This window comes from Colobus angolensis, unplaced genomic scaffold (assembly GCF_000951035.1).
Source record: "Colobus angolensis palliatus isolate OR3802 unplaced genomic scaffold, Cang.pa_1.0 Scaffold46, whole genome shotgun sequence".
Lineage (NCBI taxonomy): Eukaryota > Metazoa > Chordata > Mammalia > Primates > Cercopithecidae > Colobus > Colobus angolensis.
In genome coordinates, this window is record NW_012118043.1 from 13145996 (window position 1) to 13161797 (window position 15802).

The following is a 15802-nucleotide window of genomic DNA, read 5'->3' on the forward strand; positions in this document are numbered from 1 at the left end:
AAGTTCTGAAATATTTACAGTAATTTGTGTGTTTTGCTTAAGGTGCCTGAAGCAGTTGAGAGATATTTATGATGAAATGTTCTGAAGAAAGTGATTAAATTTGAAATTTCAATGGCTAAGAGAATTGATTATTACAACTTGTTTTATTAGATGGTAAGTATTGTTTAAATGTTCATAAAATTTGTTTAGTAGATTTATAGATGAATCGAACTGAGCACTAAAGAAAGAACAAATACAGCAGTCCCACCTTATTCAATGGGGATATGTTCTAAGACCCACAGTGGACACCAGAAATCACGGATAGTGCCAAACCGTAATATAGTATTTTTTTTATATACATACATACTTACGATAAAGTCTGATTTATAAATTAAGCACAGTAAGAGATTAACAACAATAATTAATAAACAATGGAACCTTTTTTTTTTTTTTTTGAGAGAAGGTCTTGCTCTGTTGCCCAGGCTGGAGGGCAGAGGCGTGATCATAGCTCGCTGCAGCCTCCAACTCCTGGGCTTAAGCGATTCTCCTGCCTCAACCTCCCAAAGTGCTGAGATTACAGGCATGAGTCACTCTGCCCAGCCAAAATCGAACAATTACAACAATATACTGTAATAAAAGTTAAGTGAATAGGGCCTCTCTCTCTCTCAAAATGTCTTCTTACACTATACTCACCCTTCTTGTGAAGGCATTGCTACATAAATGGGAAGTGCCAGGAATAAGCAATTCACAAGTGTTACATTGCCTGCTGTTCTGATAGTGTGATACAATCTGCACTGTCCTGCTCTGTCCCTCCCAGGATGTGAATCCTCCCTTTGTCAATGCTGTATCCACTCTGTCTACGTTATCTGCCTGTTAGTTACTTCGTAGCCTTCTCAGTGATCAGATCCACCACGGTGGTATCAAAGGGCTTGTGTTCCAGTAACTCTTATTTTACTTAGTAATGGCCCCAAGGTGCAAGAGTAGTAACGTAATACTTTTGCACCTTGGTTGGCCACAAGTCCAACTGTGTAAAGTGATACTGTGGATAAGGGGGAATTACTGTAATAGAAATGCTTACATAGAAATTGTCGTGTGGCATTAATGAGCTTTACCCATCTCTAAATATAAGACAACTTATATCTAGAGATGGGCCAGGCGCGGTGGCTCACGCCTGTAATCCCAGCACTTTGGGAGGCCGGGGTGGGTGGATCATGAGGTCAAGAGATCGAGACCATCCTGGGCAACATGGCAAAACCCTGTCTCTACCAAAATACAAAAATTAGCTTGGTGTGGTGGCATGTGCCTATAGTCCCAGCTACTCAGGAGGCTAAGGCAGGAGAATCGCTGAAACCAGGGAGGCGGAGGTTGCAGTGAGCCGAGATCATGCCACTGCACTCCAGCCTGGCGAGGAGTGAGACTCCATTTCAAAACAAAACAAACAAAAAAAACCAACCCAGCTTTTCTGGCTAGGGTGGGGTCCACACCACCCTTCACCCTTCAGACACCTGACAGGTGGGAGAGCCACAGTCAGGCACAGGCCTCACTTCTCCCCCATGCAGCCCCTCTGAGGGTCAGCCCGGACTGCTGGCTCACAGGGCTTTGCCCAGAGTTCCTGAGTATTAGTCTGTCCTCACAGAGGCGACGGCTTTGTCTGAAGGGCCTCTGAACCCCACAGCCAAGCCCAGGCCAAAAGCAGTCAGGAGCCCTGGAAGTCACCAAACCAGACAACTCTGAAGAGGCAGGATGGGATAGAAGGACCCTCATTTTCCTCTTAGAAAGCAACCAAAAGCAACAGGTTCAAATTAAAAAATAAAAATAAAAGAACCCCTAAAGGCTTAAAGCCTTTCCATGGAGACTAATAACTTTGGATAGCCTTGGAGTAGTAGCTATTTCTCTTATGGAGCATGGAGTGTGCAGAGGTGACTGCAAGGGGGCTGAGAGGGAGATGGGGAGAGACATGCACAAGAAGCAGCTCAGCAGAAAGCTGTGAGCGGGGAGGTCCTGGCCTGTGGCCCTGCCGAAAGCCCAGACCCATGTCTGTAGATCTCAGAGTCCCAGACCTGAGTCTGTCTCCCCAGCATTCCCTTGACCAGGAGGGTAACACAGGCAGATCCCAAGCTCCGGGGAGACCAGGAGCTCCCACACAGAAGAGTGCTCTGTGGATGGTTAGGGGCAAGGCTTGGCCATGGGAGGCACCTGGGACCCCGGGTTTCTCACTGATGCGCTATGTGGCCTGGGGTGGGCCCTGTTCGCTCTCTGTGCCTTTGTCTCCCCAACGTCAGGCTGAGGAGGAGGAGCAGTGGGGTCTCACTCACTTGAAGGCTCCCACGTAGCCGAAGTACGGTTCTTGGGAGGAGCAGGCACACTTGTCTGTCCCTTTCCCTGCACACAGTTGACACAGGCGGGGGAACTTCTTCATGTCCGCACAGGGGACGCAGCTGCTGGAGAAGAACTTGGCCGCTGCTGCTCAACACAGAGACATGGACCCCCAGGGCATGAGCTGGCTGGGGACTCCAGGTCACGCATATGCGCGAGAGGGTGGCCCTAGTTGAGAGCCCATGCATTTGCACACACCTCCCAGGACTGGCTGAGGAAGTGGGTGTGCAGGGACCAGCCAGTGCAGCCTGCTGGAGGTGGCTGGCAATGCCCAAGCTGGAGGGAGTGCATGGCCCAGGGTCCCCGCGGGTTTAGGCATCACACTCATGTGGTGATGGAACCCACAGGAATGTTCCCCAGCTTGTCCGCTGCAGGGTGTGAGAGCTGCTGACCTACACTGAATCGAGACTTCAGTCCCAGTGGCCCGCAGTTCTGCTAACTCACCCACATGGAGGCTCGAAGGGGTCACACTGAACTCTAAACAGAGCAGGAACACTTGCATGTCAGCCAATCCCCAACAGTCCTTCTTTACCTCAGGAAATGCCTCCCCCTCAACCTCCCCTTGTGTATCCAGAGGCTGTGGTAGCTCGTGGGATATGCCTTCTGGGAGAGGGCTGGGACAGCTTGTGGAGGAGTGGGTAGGAGGTGTGCTACCAGCCACTGCACAGCTGCCCAGGTGCATGTCCAGTAGCACCTGACACTGAGGCAAGTGATCACTCCCAGAAAGGGCAAAGCTGGCCAGAACCGCGATCCAGGCTGTAGCCCTTCTCAGGTCCCTGCAGCTGCTTGTCCCTGTCACAGTCAAACATCAACACTGCAGAGGCTGGTCGGACTCAAAAAGACGTACTTTTGCAGAGTTCATAAAGATCTGGCCATCATCTTTCAAGGGCTGAAAAATCACCCTAGGCTTACTGTGCCTCAACATAACTGAACAGGAAGCCTGGAGAACACAAAAAACTCTACTGCCAACCCAGTCAACCTTTCCTTGCCCGTGTCCCAAGCCCTCACCTAAGGCATGGAGGCCTGAGTGCTGGCAGTGTGGCTAGAAGCCCCACTGAGCCTTTCTGGGAAGCTGGGAGGGAGGTGGCTTTTCTCAGCAGGCCTTAATGATGGCCCTTGTCAAGCCAAGTGACTGGGGATGAGGGGGAAGGTGGGACTGACACCTTTCCTCAGAGAAGATTCAGCTGCCAGCTCCCAGGAGTTGCTGGTGCACACACCCAGCCAGTGCATGTTTAAAGCAGGTTACCCTCACTCCATCTCTGAGGCCGTGGACACATAGACTTCACAGAGACAGTGTGACTCCAGCACAGCCCATGAGGGTGACCGGTGCAGAAGCCCTGCCTGGGGACACCCAGCCCCAGCTGGCTCATCTGTTTCAAGGGAGCTAGGGGGAAGCAGTGTCCTGATGGGGATGTTCTACCCAGCAGACCAGCCCAGGCCCGTGTCGTAAGACTTCTTGCCTTGGAGCTGGCTCAGCTGGCAGTTGGTGCCCTCTTCACCACAGCAATGACATAATGGTGGGTTTGTGGATCTGCAAAGGAGCAGAGAGAAAGAAGGGCCAAAAGAAGATGCCATATTGTCACTGATCTTCTGGAGCATGTACCATGCAGAACTCTGGGATGCTAGGACCTCACCATCCCCTGGCAAGTGGGTAGAAAAAGAAAAAAAGCCCTTAATTGACAGGAGAGAGAACACCGTCCCTTTTCAAGTCAATAAACACTAGTTCTTTTTTTTGGCTAGTCCCTCTAAGCCAGTGGAGACAGGATGCTCGAAGGCACCAGCTATTACAGGGCCTACTGAGTGGAGCGCACTTAGGGAGAGCTTCAGCGCCCAGCCATTGTGTTGTTACTGCTTCTCCCTGAGGGCTTTTCTCCTTTTCCCCATTTTCCCCCTTTCCCCCAACAGCGGTTCTCCCTGCAGCTCAAACACAAAGTGAAGGTGTAAGAGGAAGGATGCAGAGGCGTCCCAGGAATATGCCGAGGTCCTTCAAGTGAGTCAGACTGAGGCCGGCTGTGCTCACACACACACTGATGACACTAATGGACAAGTATGGGAGAGAGGCAAAGCCTCATTCCTAGACTCCCCAAAATCTCTCCTCACCATAGACGGAGGACCGTGTTCTGTCACCCAGGTAGGGTTAGCACAAGGAGAGGCAGTCAGGTCCTGTGTGTCTCCAGAGAGGGGACTCCCATGGGTGAGACCCCACTGGATGAGCAATGGACTCTTGACAGCACTCCCCTCTCAGGCTGGAGATACCCCACAGCCAGCAGCACCAGCGGAGTTTCCATCAAAATGTGCAGTTTATAGTCACCCAGGAAGAGCCAAATTCTCAGCTCTCAGGAGTCAGCATCAGAGACAGCCTCCTTCAATCCAAAGAGCTCCAGCAACTTGGTTCCCTACTAAGTGTAATGCTGACAGGGCCCCTGCCACACCCACCATTGCTGCAGTGTCGGACCAGAGACACCCGTCCCCAGGAGAATACACCATCTTTTGACCCATAGAATTCTGCCATGATGGGCTTCGTGCTGTAGGGGGTCTGCCTCAAACACTAAACCTCCATCAATGGTCGCAGCATCTGCTTCATTTGCCTGAAAGAGAAGGGAACAGACCATGAATGATGCCCACCACCTCTGAGAAAGACTCCTCTAACCCTCTGCCAGAGACACTTGCTCAATAGACACTTGCATGGCTTCAAGCCTCCTTCACCTCCATCATGTCACTGCTCAAATGTCATCTCCTCAGTGAGGCCTTCCCTGACCACAGTCTTCAAACTACCACCTCGTCTATGCTGGATGCCACTTTGTTTTCCTTCAGAGCCTTTATCAACCATGTGACAAACTCTGTTTATTGTTTGTCCTCCCCTTTGGAATGTAAGCGCCATGAAGGTGGAGGCATGTTTGTCTGTTCTATTCCCTACTGAATCCCAGCACCTAGAGGAGCACCTAGCACAGGTAGGTGTTCAATAAACATTTGTTGGGTACGTGAGTGAATGCATTGTAGAATATTTCCATCCATAAGAAGTCAGGTTTTGCACTCTCAGATGTGGATTCCTTTGGCAGGGGTCTGTCAGCTAAAAGTTCCTTCCTTCAAGAAGCAGGCAACTGCACAGCCTCTTCTCCACAATGAGCTTGGATCATCTCCCTACCTGTCACGGAAATCATTCTTTTTATTCATTTATTAATTGACATTTAAAGTAACTTGAGTTTTTCTGAATTTACTATTATGTTTCTGTATGCCTCCTTTTTCCTCCATCCCACTTTTTCTTATAAATATTTTATACTATATATTCAAATATATGTATGTATATTTGTATCTATGTATGTGTGTATAAAGTTAGGACTCTATTAAATGCATGCATCAGAAACTAATACGAATTACCTTAAGAAAAGGAGAGATTTAGTAAACAGGTAAAAGGACAAAAGGCCACTGGGCCTTGTGAGCACTATCAAGATAAGAAGCAATGAGAATTGACATGGGTTTCAGTCCATCCTGTGGACTCCAGCTCATGATTATGGCCTCCAGGTAGTTCTTGCCTTTCTCCACTTTACATACATCTTTCTTTCCTGACTGACTCCTCTGCAAACCCCAATAACAGATGCAAAAAGACAACAGTCTCATAGAGACTGCTTAGCTAGCACCCACAACTGTATAAGGTCAAATTCCTCTAACAAATCTCTCCCTCTCTCTTCCCATAAACACACACACACACACACATTACAAAAACAGATGAAAATTTATGCACATCTTTATGACCCTTACTGAATATTTCTAAATTGGTTTCCAGAAATGATATAGAAATGTATAATTTATAATGCCAATAGCAATGCATACCAATTTCACTGCAAACCTACCAGTGAGAAGTGTTATCACTTTAGAAATGTCATTACATTACTAAATACAAACTGCTACTTTTAGAATGGTTTTATTTGCATTTCTTTGTTTATTAAAAGGGATGAACATTTTTCCTTTATTGTTAATATTCTTAGTTGTAATGTCTTTTCTGCAAATGGCTTGTTTATAGTTTGTTATTCTTCAGTATTTCTTATAAGTTTAAATGACATCTTTATATAATTTGTGGTTTTGTTATAGCTGAAGTGATTTTTTTTTTTTTTTTTTGCATGCTTAGGGCTTTTTAAAAACGTTTCTTTGTCATGGTTTAAATTTTTTTACATTTCCAAATGTGTCTACTTTTATAATTTCTCTAGTTATGTCTATGTCTTTTAATCAAGTTGAGTCAAGCTGGGAATTTATTTCGGTGAATGGATTAAGAAGCTCACTTGATTATTTTCTCTGAATGACTACCCAGTTGTCCAACTAAATACTCCTTTCTCAGCTATTTGTTTGGCAAGTTTGCCTTATTATACTTATCTAAATCTAGTATACATGTATCAAAACACCACATTTACCCCATAAATATGTACAATTATTATTTGTCAAATAAAAATTCAATTTAATTTGATTTAAAGAACAAATCTACATGTATCTTACCTAAATTTATTAAGCCTAGGACCCTCATGCCCTAATGTCTATCACAGTTTGCATCTATATCATATCATGTAGATGATTAGATAGTTGAATGGATATACAGAAAGCTGACAATTTTGTATCTGAATTTTGTTCTCTTCCGAGTCTTCTGCAAATGTGCCAGTATCCTGTCCTTTGTAACATTGTTATTTAAATATGGTATAGTTTTAGGTAGGACTCAGCCACTCCCCTGCTACTTTTCTTTTTCATAATACAACTTTGAAATTTCATGCATGTATTTTTTCTCGAGAATGTTATAAATATTTTATTGATTGTTTTAAAAAGACTGTATTTTGATTAAACATATACTAAATTTATGAGTAACTTTGGGAAGGTATGCAAGTATGTGATATTTAGTCTTTCCATCTGGGAATACAGCATATGTTTTCATTTGTTAATAAATATTATTCACTTGTTACAGACCTTGATATTTTATTTATTTATTTACTATTTTATTTATTTATTTATTTTGAGACAGAGTCTCGCTCCATTGCCCAGGCTGGAGTGTAGTGGCGCAATCTTGGCTCACTGCAACCTCTGCCTCCTGGGTTCTCCTGCCTCAGACTCCCAAGTATCTGGGACTACAGGTGTGTGCCACCACGCCGGGCTAATTTTTGTATTTTTCTAAATGACTAGAGATGGGGTTTCACCATGTTGGGGGCCAGGCTGGTCTCAAACGCCTGACCTCAATGATGCACCCATCTTGGCCTCCCAAAGTGCTGGGATTACAGGTGTGAGCCACCACACCTAGCCTATGTTATATTTATAAAAGACTTGCAGATCTCTCATATAATATTTTTCCAGAAATATTTTTCTTTTTATTATTTTAAATGTAAATGAGATAACAATTTTGGGATTTTTTTTCACAGCTAACAATTGTTGGTATATGAAAACGACTTTGTGATACATTTATCTTTTGCCAAACTAATGTATTCATTAATAAATAATTATAGCAACATTTCTCTTGATTCTACTGTATTTTCTAGGCATTCTACCATCAGAAAATGTTGGTGTTTTTGTTTGTTTCTTCTATCTTATATGCATTTTATGTCATATTGCACTACCATAACTTCCAAAAACAATATTTAGTAATAATACTGATGCTAGAGCTTCTTGTTTATTTCTGAGCCTTTACAGATTCTCTTTCAATGTAATGCTAGCTTTGCTTGACATAGGTATTTTACTGAGATTGAATCCTTCTCTATTAGTTGTTGAACTATGATTAAGATTATGATTTTTGCTATCAATGAATGTTGAGCAGCTATATTTTTCTCTACCCATAGTCCCTGCCTTTTCAGATCTTTGGCTTGTTTCTTTCTCCTCTAAAGCATGGGCTGGTTCCTGTGGGGAGAAAGCAATAAACAACAGCAAGTGCAGAAAAACAAAACGAAAGTATAGACTTTCTTCCACTCTGTTTTAGTCAGCAGTGACTTACTGCGATGGCCTTAATGTTTTCAAGGGAAGAGATTCTCTTCACGCAACTGACAAGGGGACCATCTGCTGGAAACACTTTTTTAATATTGTCTCAGAAACTGGCATACCTCATGGCCTCATGATCTGATGTGGCACACCATCTTCCAGTTTTCTCAGGAGGGGCCAGGCACAGCCCTAGGAGGGAGAGGCCAGAGGTGTAAGGGACCCACAGCACTCACTCTTCTGTGCTGGGAGAAGAGGTTAAAGACAAGATAAAGGGTCAGCTGAGAGGGGTACACGCAAATTCCATAGGCGACCTGGCTCCCATGAATTCTCTGGGCCCATTTCTTTGATTCTGCCCCACCTCTCAGCTAAAAAAGCCAAAAGCCTCCATCAAAAGTTAAACATAGAATTAGCATACAGTACAACAATTTCACTTTTAGGTATATATCCAAAAGAATTGACAACAGGGACTCAAACACACGCACACGAATGTTCACAGCAGCACTATTTCCAATAGCTAAATGGTGGAAGCGGCCCAAATGTGCATCAACAGATGAATGCATGAACAAAATGGGAAATAGCCAGATGATGGAATATTATTCCGTCATGAAAAGAATGAAGTACTGCTACATGCTGCAGGGTAAATGAACCTCGAAAACTCCAACTGGAGTGCAAATAGCCAGACACAAAAGGCTACCCACGATATGATTCCATTTATACGAATATCTAGACTAGGTACATCTATAGAGACAGGAAGGAAATTAATTGGTGGTTGCCATGTGCCAGGGGGTGAAGAAAATGGGCACTGGCCACTTAGGGGTATGGAGTTCTCTTTTAGGATGGTGAAAACGTTTTGGAACTAGATGGAGGTAGTGGTTGTACAACATTTCCAATGCCCTAAATACTACTGATTCGCACACTTTTAAATGACTAATTTATGTTATGTGAATCTCACATCAAAAAAAAACAAAAAAATGCTTCCTACCCCCACAGGTAGGGCCTAGTGATTCACTCAGTATCTCAACATCGGCAACTCGAACCTTACACGGTAGGGTTGCCGGGATGTTAAAATCAGTGACTTTAGTTTACTGGCATTGTAAGGTGCAATAATTAATGTAGGGAACACTAGAAAGGCAAAACGCTGTTTACGAATCTGTGGTATTTGGGCAAAACATTATTTAAATGAACTCTAGAAAGTGAGGTTTGCAATAATAACTGCTACCATTTTTGACTGAGCCCCATATGTCAGGCAGTGGGCCAAGCACATTTCTTTCCTCTAATTTTCACAGTTGTGAAATGAGATTTTTAAAAAACTGCCAGGGAATTTAATAACTGGAGTTGAACTTAATATTTGAACCATCCAGGTCTGTTTGACTCCAAAACCTATACTGCTTTTTAACTGTCTATAGGTAGGAAATATTAAAAGAAATAGGACAGAAGATGCCAAATTACCTTACACAGAATCCTATGCCAGTGATGAAAAGGGACAAATAGAGCCCTTCAAATTTACTTGAAAATGTCTTCAGTAGCAGCAAGACAGGGTAAGAAGCCCAAGTGAGGGAGTGGAATTATACAGGCCATGTGCCTTTGTGTGGAATGTCAAGATAAGGCCTTTTTTAGAAGTCAGTATTTTCAGTCACCACTGTATTTGTGTTAAAAAAAAAAAAAAAAAAAGGTGGAGAGTAGCTCGATGTGGTACTGTGTGTCTACAATCCCAGATGCTTGGGAGTTTGAGGCAGGAGGATTGCTTGAGCCCAAACAGTTTGAGACCACCCTGGGCAACATAGTGAGACTTGTCTCTACAAAAAATAAAAAATTAGCTAGGTGTGGTGGCACGTGCCTGTAGTTCCAGCTACTCAGGAGGCTGAGGTGGGAGGATCTCTTGAGCCCAAGAGGTTGAGACTGCAGTAAGCCATGATTGCGCCACTGCTCTCCAGCCTGGGCAACAGAGTGAGAACCTATCTCCAAAAAAGAAAGAAAGAAAAAGAAAAAGAAAAAAAGTTATGAGTAAAAGCCAGGAAGCCTCCCATAATTTGAAAAAACAAAGAAATGGAGAAAAAAGTTCAAATAGAAACATCATAAAAGACTATATATGAATATAGGAATAGAAAATAAGAACATGAAAAGATCCTCGCATTGTGAGTCCCCAGAGAAATGCAAATTAAAGCCACATGGAGACTGACTTCACTATATAGCAATTAGAACGCATACCTATTAGAACGGCTGACTGTGAAAAACTGACACCACCAAGCACTGGCAGGACATGGAGCAGCTGAAACTCTTACATGCTGCTGGCGGGAATGTAAAATGGCACAACTACTCAAAGTCGAGTTGAACATACACTTACCGGTATGACCCAGTAATTCTAGATATTTAACCAAAAGAAATAAAAACATGTCCTCCGAAGACTCATCCACTAATGTCCGTGGCAGCTTTATTGATAATAGCCCCAAACTGGAGACAATCTAAATGTCCATGAACAAGTGAATGGGTGAGAAAGTTGTGGTAAATCCATTCAATAGAGTACTACCCAATAATAAAAAGGAATGAAGCATGCTACACACAAGAACATGGATGAATCTCAAAACAAGTACGTCGAGTTAAAAAAAAAAAAAAAAAGCCAAATAAAGCACAATATACTGTATGATTCCACTTACATGGAATCCTAGAAAAGACAAAACTTATCTATAATGGCAGACAGTAGGAATGACTGTGGGCATCTTGGGGGTGATGACAATGTCATTTATTTTGGTGATAATTACATGAATAGTTATATTTGTTAAGATTCACTGAACTATATGTATACTTTAAATGAGTACATGGTATTATGCTATAGGTAAACCATACTTCAATAAAAATGATTTTAAAGGCCAGGTACAGTGGTTAACCCCTGTAATCCCAACACTTTGGGAGGCTGAGGCAGAAGAATCACTTGAGCCCAGGAGTTCGAGACTAGCCTGGGCAAGATGGTCAGACTCCATCTCTACAAAAATTTTTAAAAATTAAAAATTAGCTGGGCCAAAGGAAACTATCATCAGAGTGAATAGGAAACCTACAGAATGGGAGAAAATTTTTGCAATCTATCCATCTGACAAAGGGCTAATATCCAGAATCTATAAGGAACTTAAACAAATTTACAAGAAAAAAACAACCTCATCAAAAAGTGGGCAAAGGATATGAATAGACACTTTTCAAAAGAAGACATTTATGTGGCCAACAAACATATAAAAAAAAGCTTATCATCACCAATCATTAGAGAAATGCAAATCAAAACCACAGTGAGATACCATCTCATGCCAGTTAGAATGGCAATCATTAAAAACGAAACAACAGATGCTGGAGAGGATGTGGAAAAATAGGAATGCTTTTACACTGTTGGTGGGAGTATCAATTAGTTCAACCATTGTGGAAGACAGTGTGGCAATTCTTCAAGGATCTGGAACCAGAAATACCATTTGACCCAGCAATCCATTACTGAGTATATACCCAAAGGATTATAAATCATTCTACTATAAAGACACCTGCACACTTATGTTTATTGCAGCACTGTTCACAATAGCAAAGACTTGGAACCAACTCAAATGCCCATCAATGATAGACTGGATAAAGAACACGTGGCACATATACACCATGGAATACTATGCAGCCACAAAAAAGGATGCGTTCATGTCCTTTGCGGGAACAAGGATGAAGCTGGAAACCATCATTCTCAGCGAAGTAACACAGGAACAGAAAACTAAACACTGCATGTTCTCACTCATAAGTGGGAGTTGAACAATGAGCACACATGGACACAGGGAGGGGAACATCACACACTGGGGCCTGTCAGGGGGTGGGGGAATGGGGGAGGGGTAGTACTGGGAGAAACACCTAATGTAGATGATGGCTTGATGGGTGCAGCAAACCACCATGGCATGTGTATACCTATGTAACAAACCTGCACGTTCTGTACATGTATCCCGGAACTTAAAGTATAATAAATAAACAAAATAAAATAAAAAGCTAGCTTGGCATGGTGATGCACACCTGTGGTCCCAGCTACTCAGGGGGGTGACATGGGAGGATTGCTTGAGCCTAGGAGTTCGAGGTTGTGGTGAACTATGATCACACCACTGCTCTCCAGCCTGGGTGACAGAAAGAGACCCTGTCTCTATAAAAAAGAAAAAAGAAAGAAAGAATTTTTAAAAGAAAATGAAAGTATGTGCAAGCAAGCTAAGGATAGAAAGAGTCAAGTAACCTAGACTAGGTCACTCACTAAAAGCACAGGCCATATGGCAATTTAAAGCAGGGGTAATCAGAGCCCGCTGTGAATATTTCAGACTGATCCTGAAACGGAAAAGCTGCTGATGCTCACCGGACAGAGAAAGTTCTTAAGCAAGGGCAAGAAGCTGAGAAAGGAGGTGGAGGCCAAGGTGGAGGTACTGACTGTCTGAGCCCTTGGCTCCTGGATCTTGCAGGGCATACCAATAACTGCCCCCTTCCCTTTGGTCTTTTTTATTTAAGCTACTTTGGTTGCATTTTCTGTCATTTGCCACCAGAATCGTTCTTGTTTGACTAGAATACTGAGCTTTGAGGAAAGCATATCCCAGACTCCGGCCTGGTCCAGCAGCCAAGAAGGCGAGAAGGTGAATGCGGAGGCTGAAATGGGCAGCTCTTGCCTCTGGTTTGTAAACACAGGGTGAATTGGGAAAATGAACTTTTGGTCAGAGCCTGACATTGCCAGGACAAGAGACAGAGGAAGAACAAACAGCACAAGCCCTGTTCAGGAAGAATTTCGGAACCATCTCAGCGGGGCTGCCCTCTGGGTTTCCCTGTGACTGCAGTTGAGCTACAGCTGTGCTCCACCTTCCAGCCTTTCCTAGTCCCAGCAGAGCTCCCTGTGTGGCCCCACGTGGCAGTGCTGAGCTAGGAAGGGGCCACCACAGCACCCCCTTCCCTTCCTGCCTTCTTCTTGCTCTGCTCTTGCTCTGGTTATCCCTCACCCCACATAAGATACCCTACCCCAGAAATTATTTACAACAGTCTCAGACATGACAGAACCAGGGCTGGACAGAACCAACAGTTGCTGAGTCACGAAGGGCTCTTCACATGCATGAGTTCATTGACTTTGCATCACTCCCTTCCTCAAATCACCCAGCCAAAAGCCCTGGAGGAGCCCACCCTTGCAAAACAGGAAGGGGCCCCTTGCATTTATGTGCAGGATTTTTACCAGTGAAACTCACCTGTGCCTAGAGCTCTGCCTGCCACTAGACACAGTATCTCACAATACCTGCCAAACACACAGTAATTGTGTGTTTGTTGTGAAAAGGCAATTACTAGTGAATGAAACCAGCTCAGAGATGTCAAGGGAGAGCTCAGAGTCACACAGCAGTGAGCGACAGGTGGATCTCATTCTACAGTGATTGTTTTTTCCCTATATCCCTCTACCTGTCTGTTGTATGGTAAAAGTACTAGAAGTGCTGTCCAGTTTGGGGCAAGAAAAATCCTTCTGGTTAGATGTTAGGCACACCTAACATGTGTCCCGCCTGCTCCTCCCCCGCACTTAATAATAACCCTTAAGCCCCCGGGGGGAAAAATCCCTTCTCTTCTCTAACCCCATTTCCTTCACTTTAAAGGAGATCAACAGCCTCTAGGCCAGGGGTCATGAACTTACTCTGTCACGGGCTAAAAAGTAAATAGTTTAGGCTTTGTGTGCCACACAGTCTCTGTGGCAACTACTCAACTCTGACCTTGAAGCCTGTGAAAGTGGATCATACGGAACTGGGTCATTTTTGTCATATCCAACTAAAACACGGTGAGAAGTCAGGGGCAAAGAAGCACTCGGGGCTCATAGCATTGCTCCACATGTGAAATTCTTCACAAGCCTGGCTGCTGAAATTGCCTATTGTAACCTGAGACCAGTTTTAGTTAACAGCTACTGGCTAAGTAGCTGCCACTCTAAGGTTAATTTTACCTGTTATAGTCCCTCACCAGTCAGGACTTGTCAGTTCCCCAAAACTTTACTTGTGCCAATGAACTTTCTAGAAGAACATTTCTCCTTTTCTATGAAACCTCCAATCTTCTCTTTGTCCTTTGGACATATAGAAGACAACCCAGTCTGTGTGTGTGCCCAGAATTTCAATTCTTGCTTCCTAAATAAAATGTTTTAAACTTGGGGATATTTGACTTGGACAAGTCTGAAAGCTGCCATAGACAATATTTAACTGAATGATCATGATTGCATTCTAACAAAATTTTATTTATGGACACTGAAATTTGAATTTTATATAATTTTCATGTCACATAATATTGCTCTTTCGATTTCCCCTTCAATCTTTTTTTTTTTTTTTTAAACAGAGTCTCACTCTGTCGCCCAGGCTGGAATGCAGTGGTGTGATCTCGGCTCACTGCAACCTCCATCTCCCGGGTTCAAGAGATTCTCACGCCTCCGCCTCCCGAGTAGCTGGGACTACAGTGGGGCGCCACCACATCCGGCTAATTTTTGTATTTTTAGTAGAGACGGGGTTTCATCACGTTGGCCAGGCTGGTCTGGAACTCCTGACATCACGTGATACACCACCTTGGCCTCCCCAAATGTTGGGATTACAGACCTGAACCACCGCGTCCGGCCTTTCCCTTTCAACCATTTAAAGATGGGAAAAGCATTCTCGGCTCATCTAGGTGTATACAACATCAAGCCGCAGACAGGATTTGGCCAGCTAGACATAGCCTGCAATCCGCTCTCTGGTCAACGGGTTTCTGCGAGGACCAAAGTGTCAGGTGCGTCCGCGTGGAGAAAGCACTTTTAGGGGTGCATCGCAGCCCTGCAGGCCCGCTGGATGTCCGGTCATCTCGCAGGGTCCCGCTGTGACCGACCCGCTGCTGGTACCCAGTGCCTCCACGGAGCACCCTGCAGCGCCGGCCCCCACCTCAACTCCCAGCGCGCACTCACCCAGCGCCCCGGCGTACAGCAGGGCGCAGAAGACGAGCCTCATTCTCCGCGGCTGGCGCGCGGCACCCAACCCGCTCTCGCGCCTCGTCTGGCTTTACCCTGCCGGAGCAAGCAGCGCCTCCTGGCAAAGGTTCGCCCTGGGAAAGTAACCCTCGTTGCTTCTCGCACTCATCCCGTGGGGCAGGCAGCGAGCAGCTTGTGCCTTCAGTGGGACCAGAGGGCTGCAAGTTGCGAGCCTCTCTCCGGCCCCCTGCCCAGCGCCGGGGTCTGCGAGGCTGCACCTCGGGCGAAGGGGCAGCACCCCGGAACTTGAGCAGCTTCGGAGCGCACTAGTCTGGTCGCCTTACAACCCAGAGAGAGATCCGCGGGGGGTCCCAGGTGAGTTGCTAGTTCGCAAGTTTCTGCCAGCCCAGCAGCTCCTAAACATCTCAAAAACACAAAATATTTGGGATTCGGGGGCTGTCCATAGGGTGAAAACTGCGGGCTCTTCCCCCAGGAAAGCACGCGCTCTCGTATACCCAACGTTTTGAACACAATTCTCAAGGATTCTCAGACTCTTCCTCCCAAAGGGTCTCC

At 44.8% G+C, this 15802-nt stretch overlaps 1 protein-coding gene across 1 annotated transcript in view; it reads right to left on the reverse strand.

Annotated features, from left to right (window-relative positions):
* The window catches only part of LOC105523412 (inhibitor of carbonic anhydrase-like), a 53483-nt gene extending 38214 nt beyond the window's left edge, over positions 1-15269 (reverse strand). The window contains 8 exon segments of the mRNA XM_011958227.1: positions 673-691; positions 2295-2445; positions 3705-3848; positions 3851-3886; positions 4840-4892; positions 4894-4943; positions 8315-8487; positions 15227-15269. Coding sequence (XP_011813617.1) covers positions 673-691; positions 2295-2445; positions 3705-3848; positions 3851-3886; positions 4840-4892; positions 4894-4943; positions 8315-8487; positions 15227-15269 — 669 coding nt within the window.
* Positions 15270-15802: the final 533 nt, after the last annotated feature.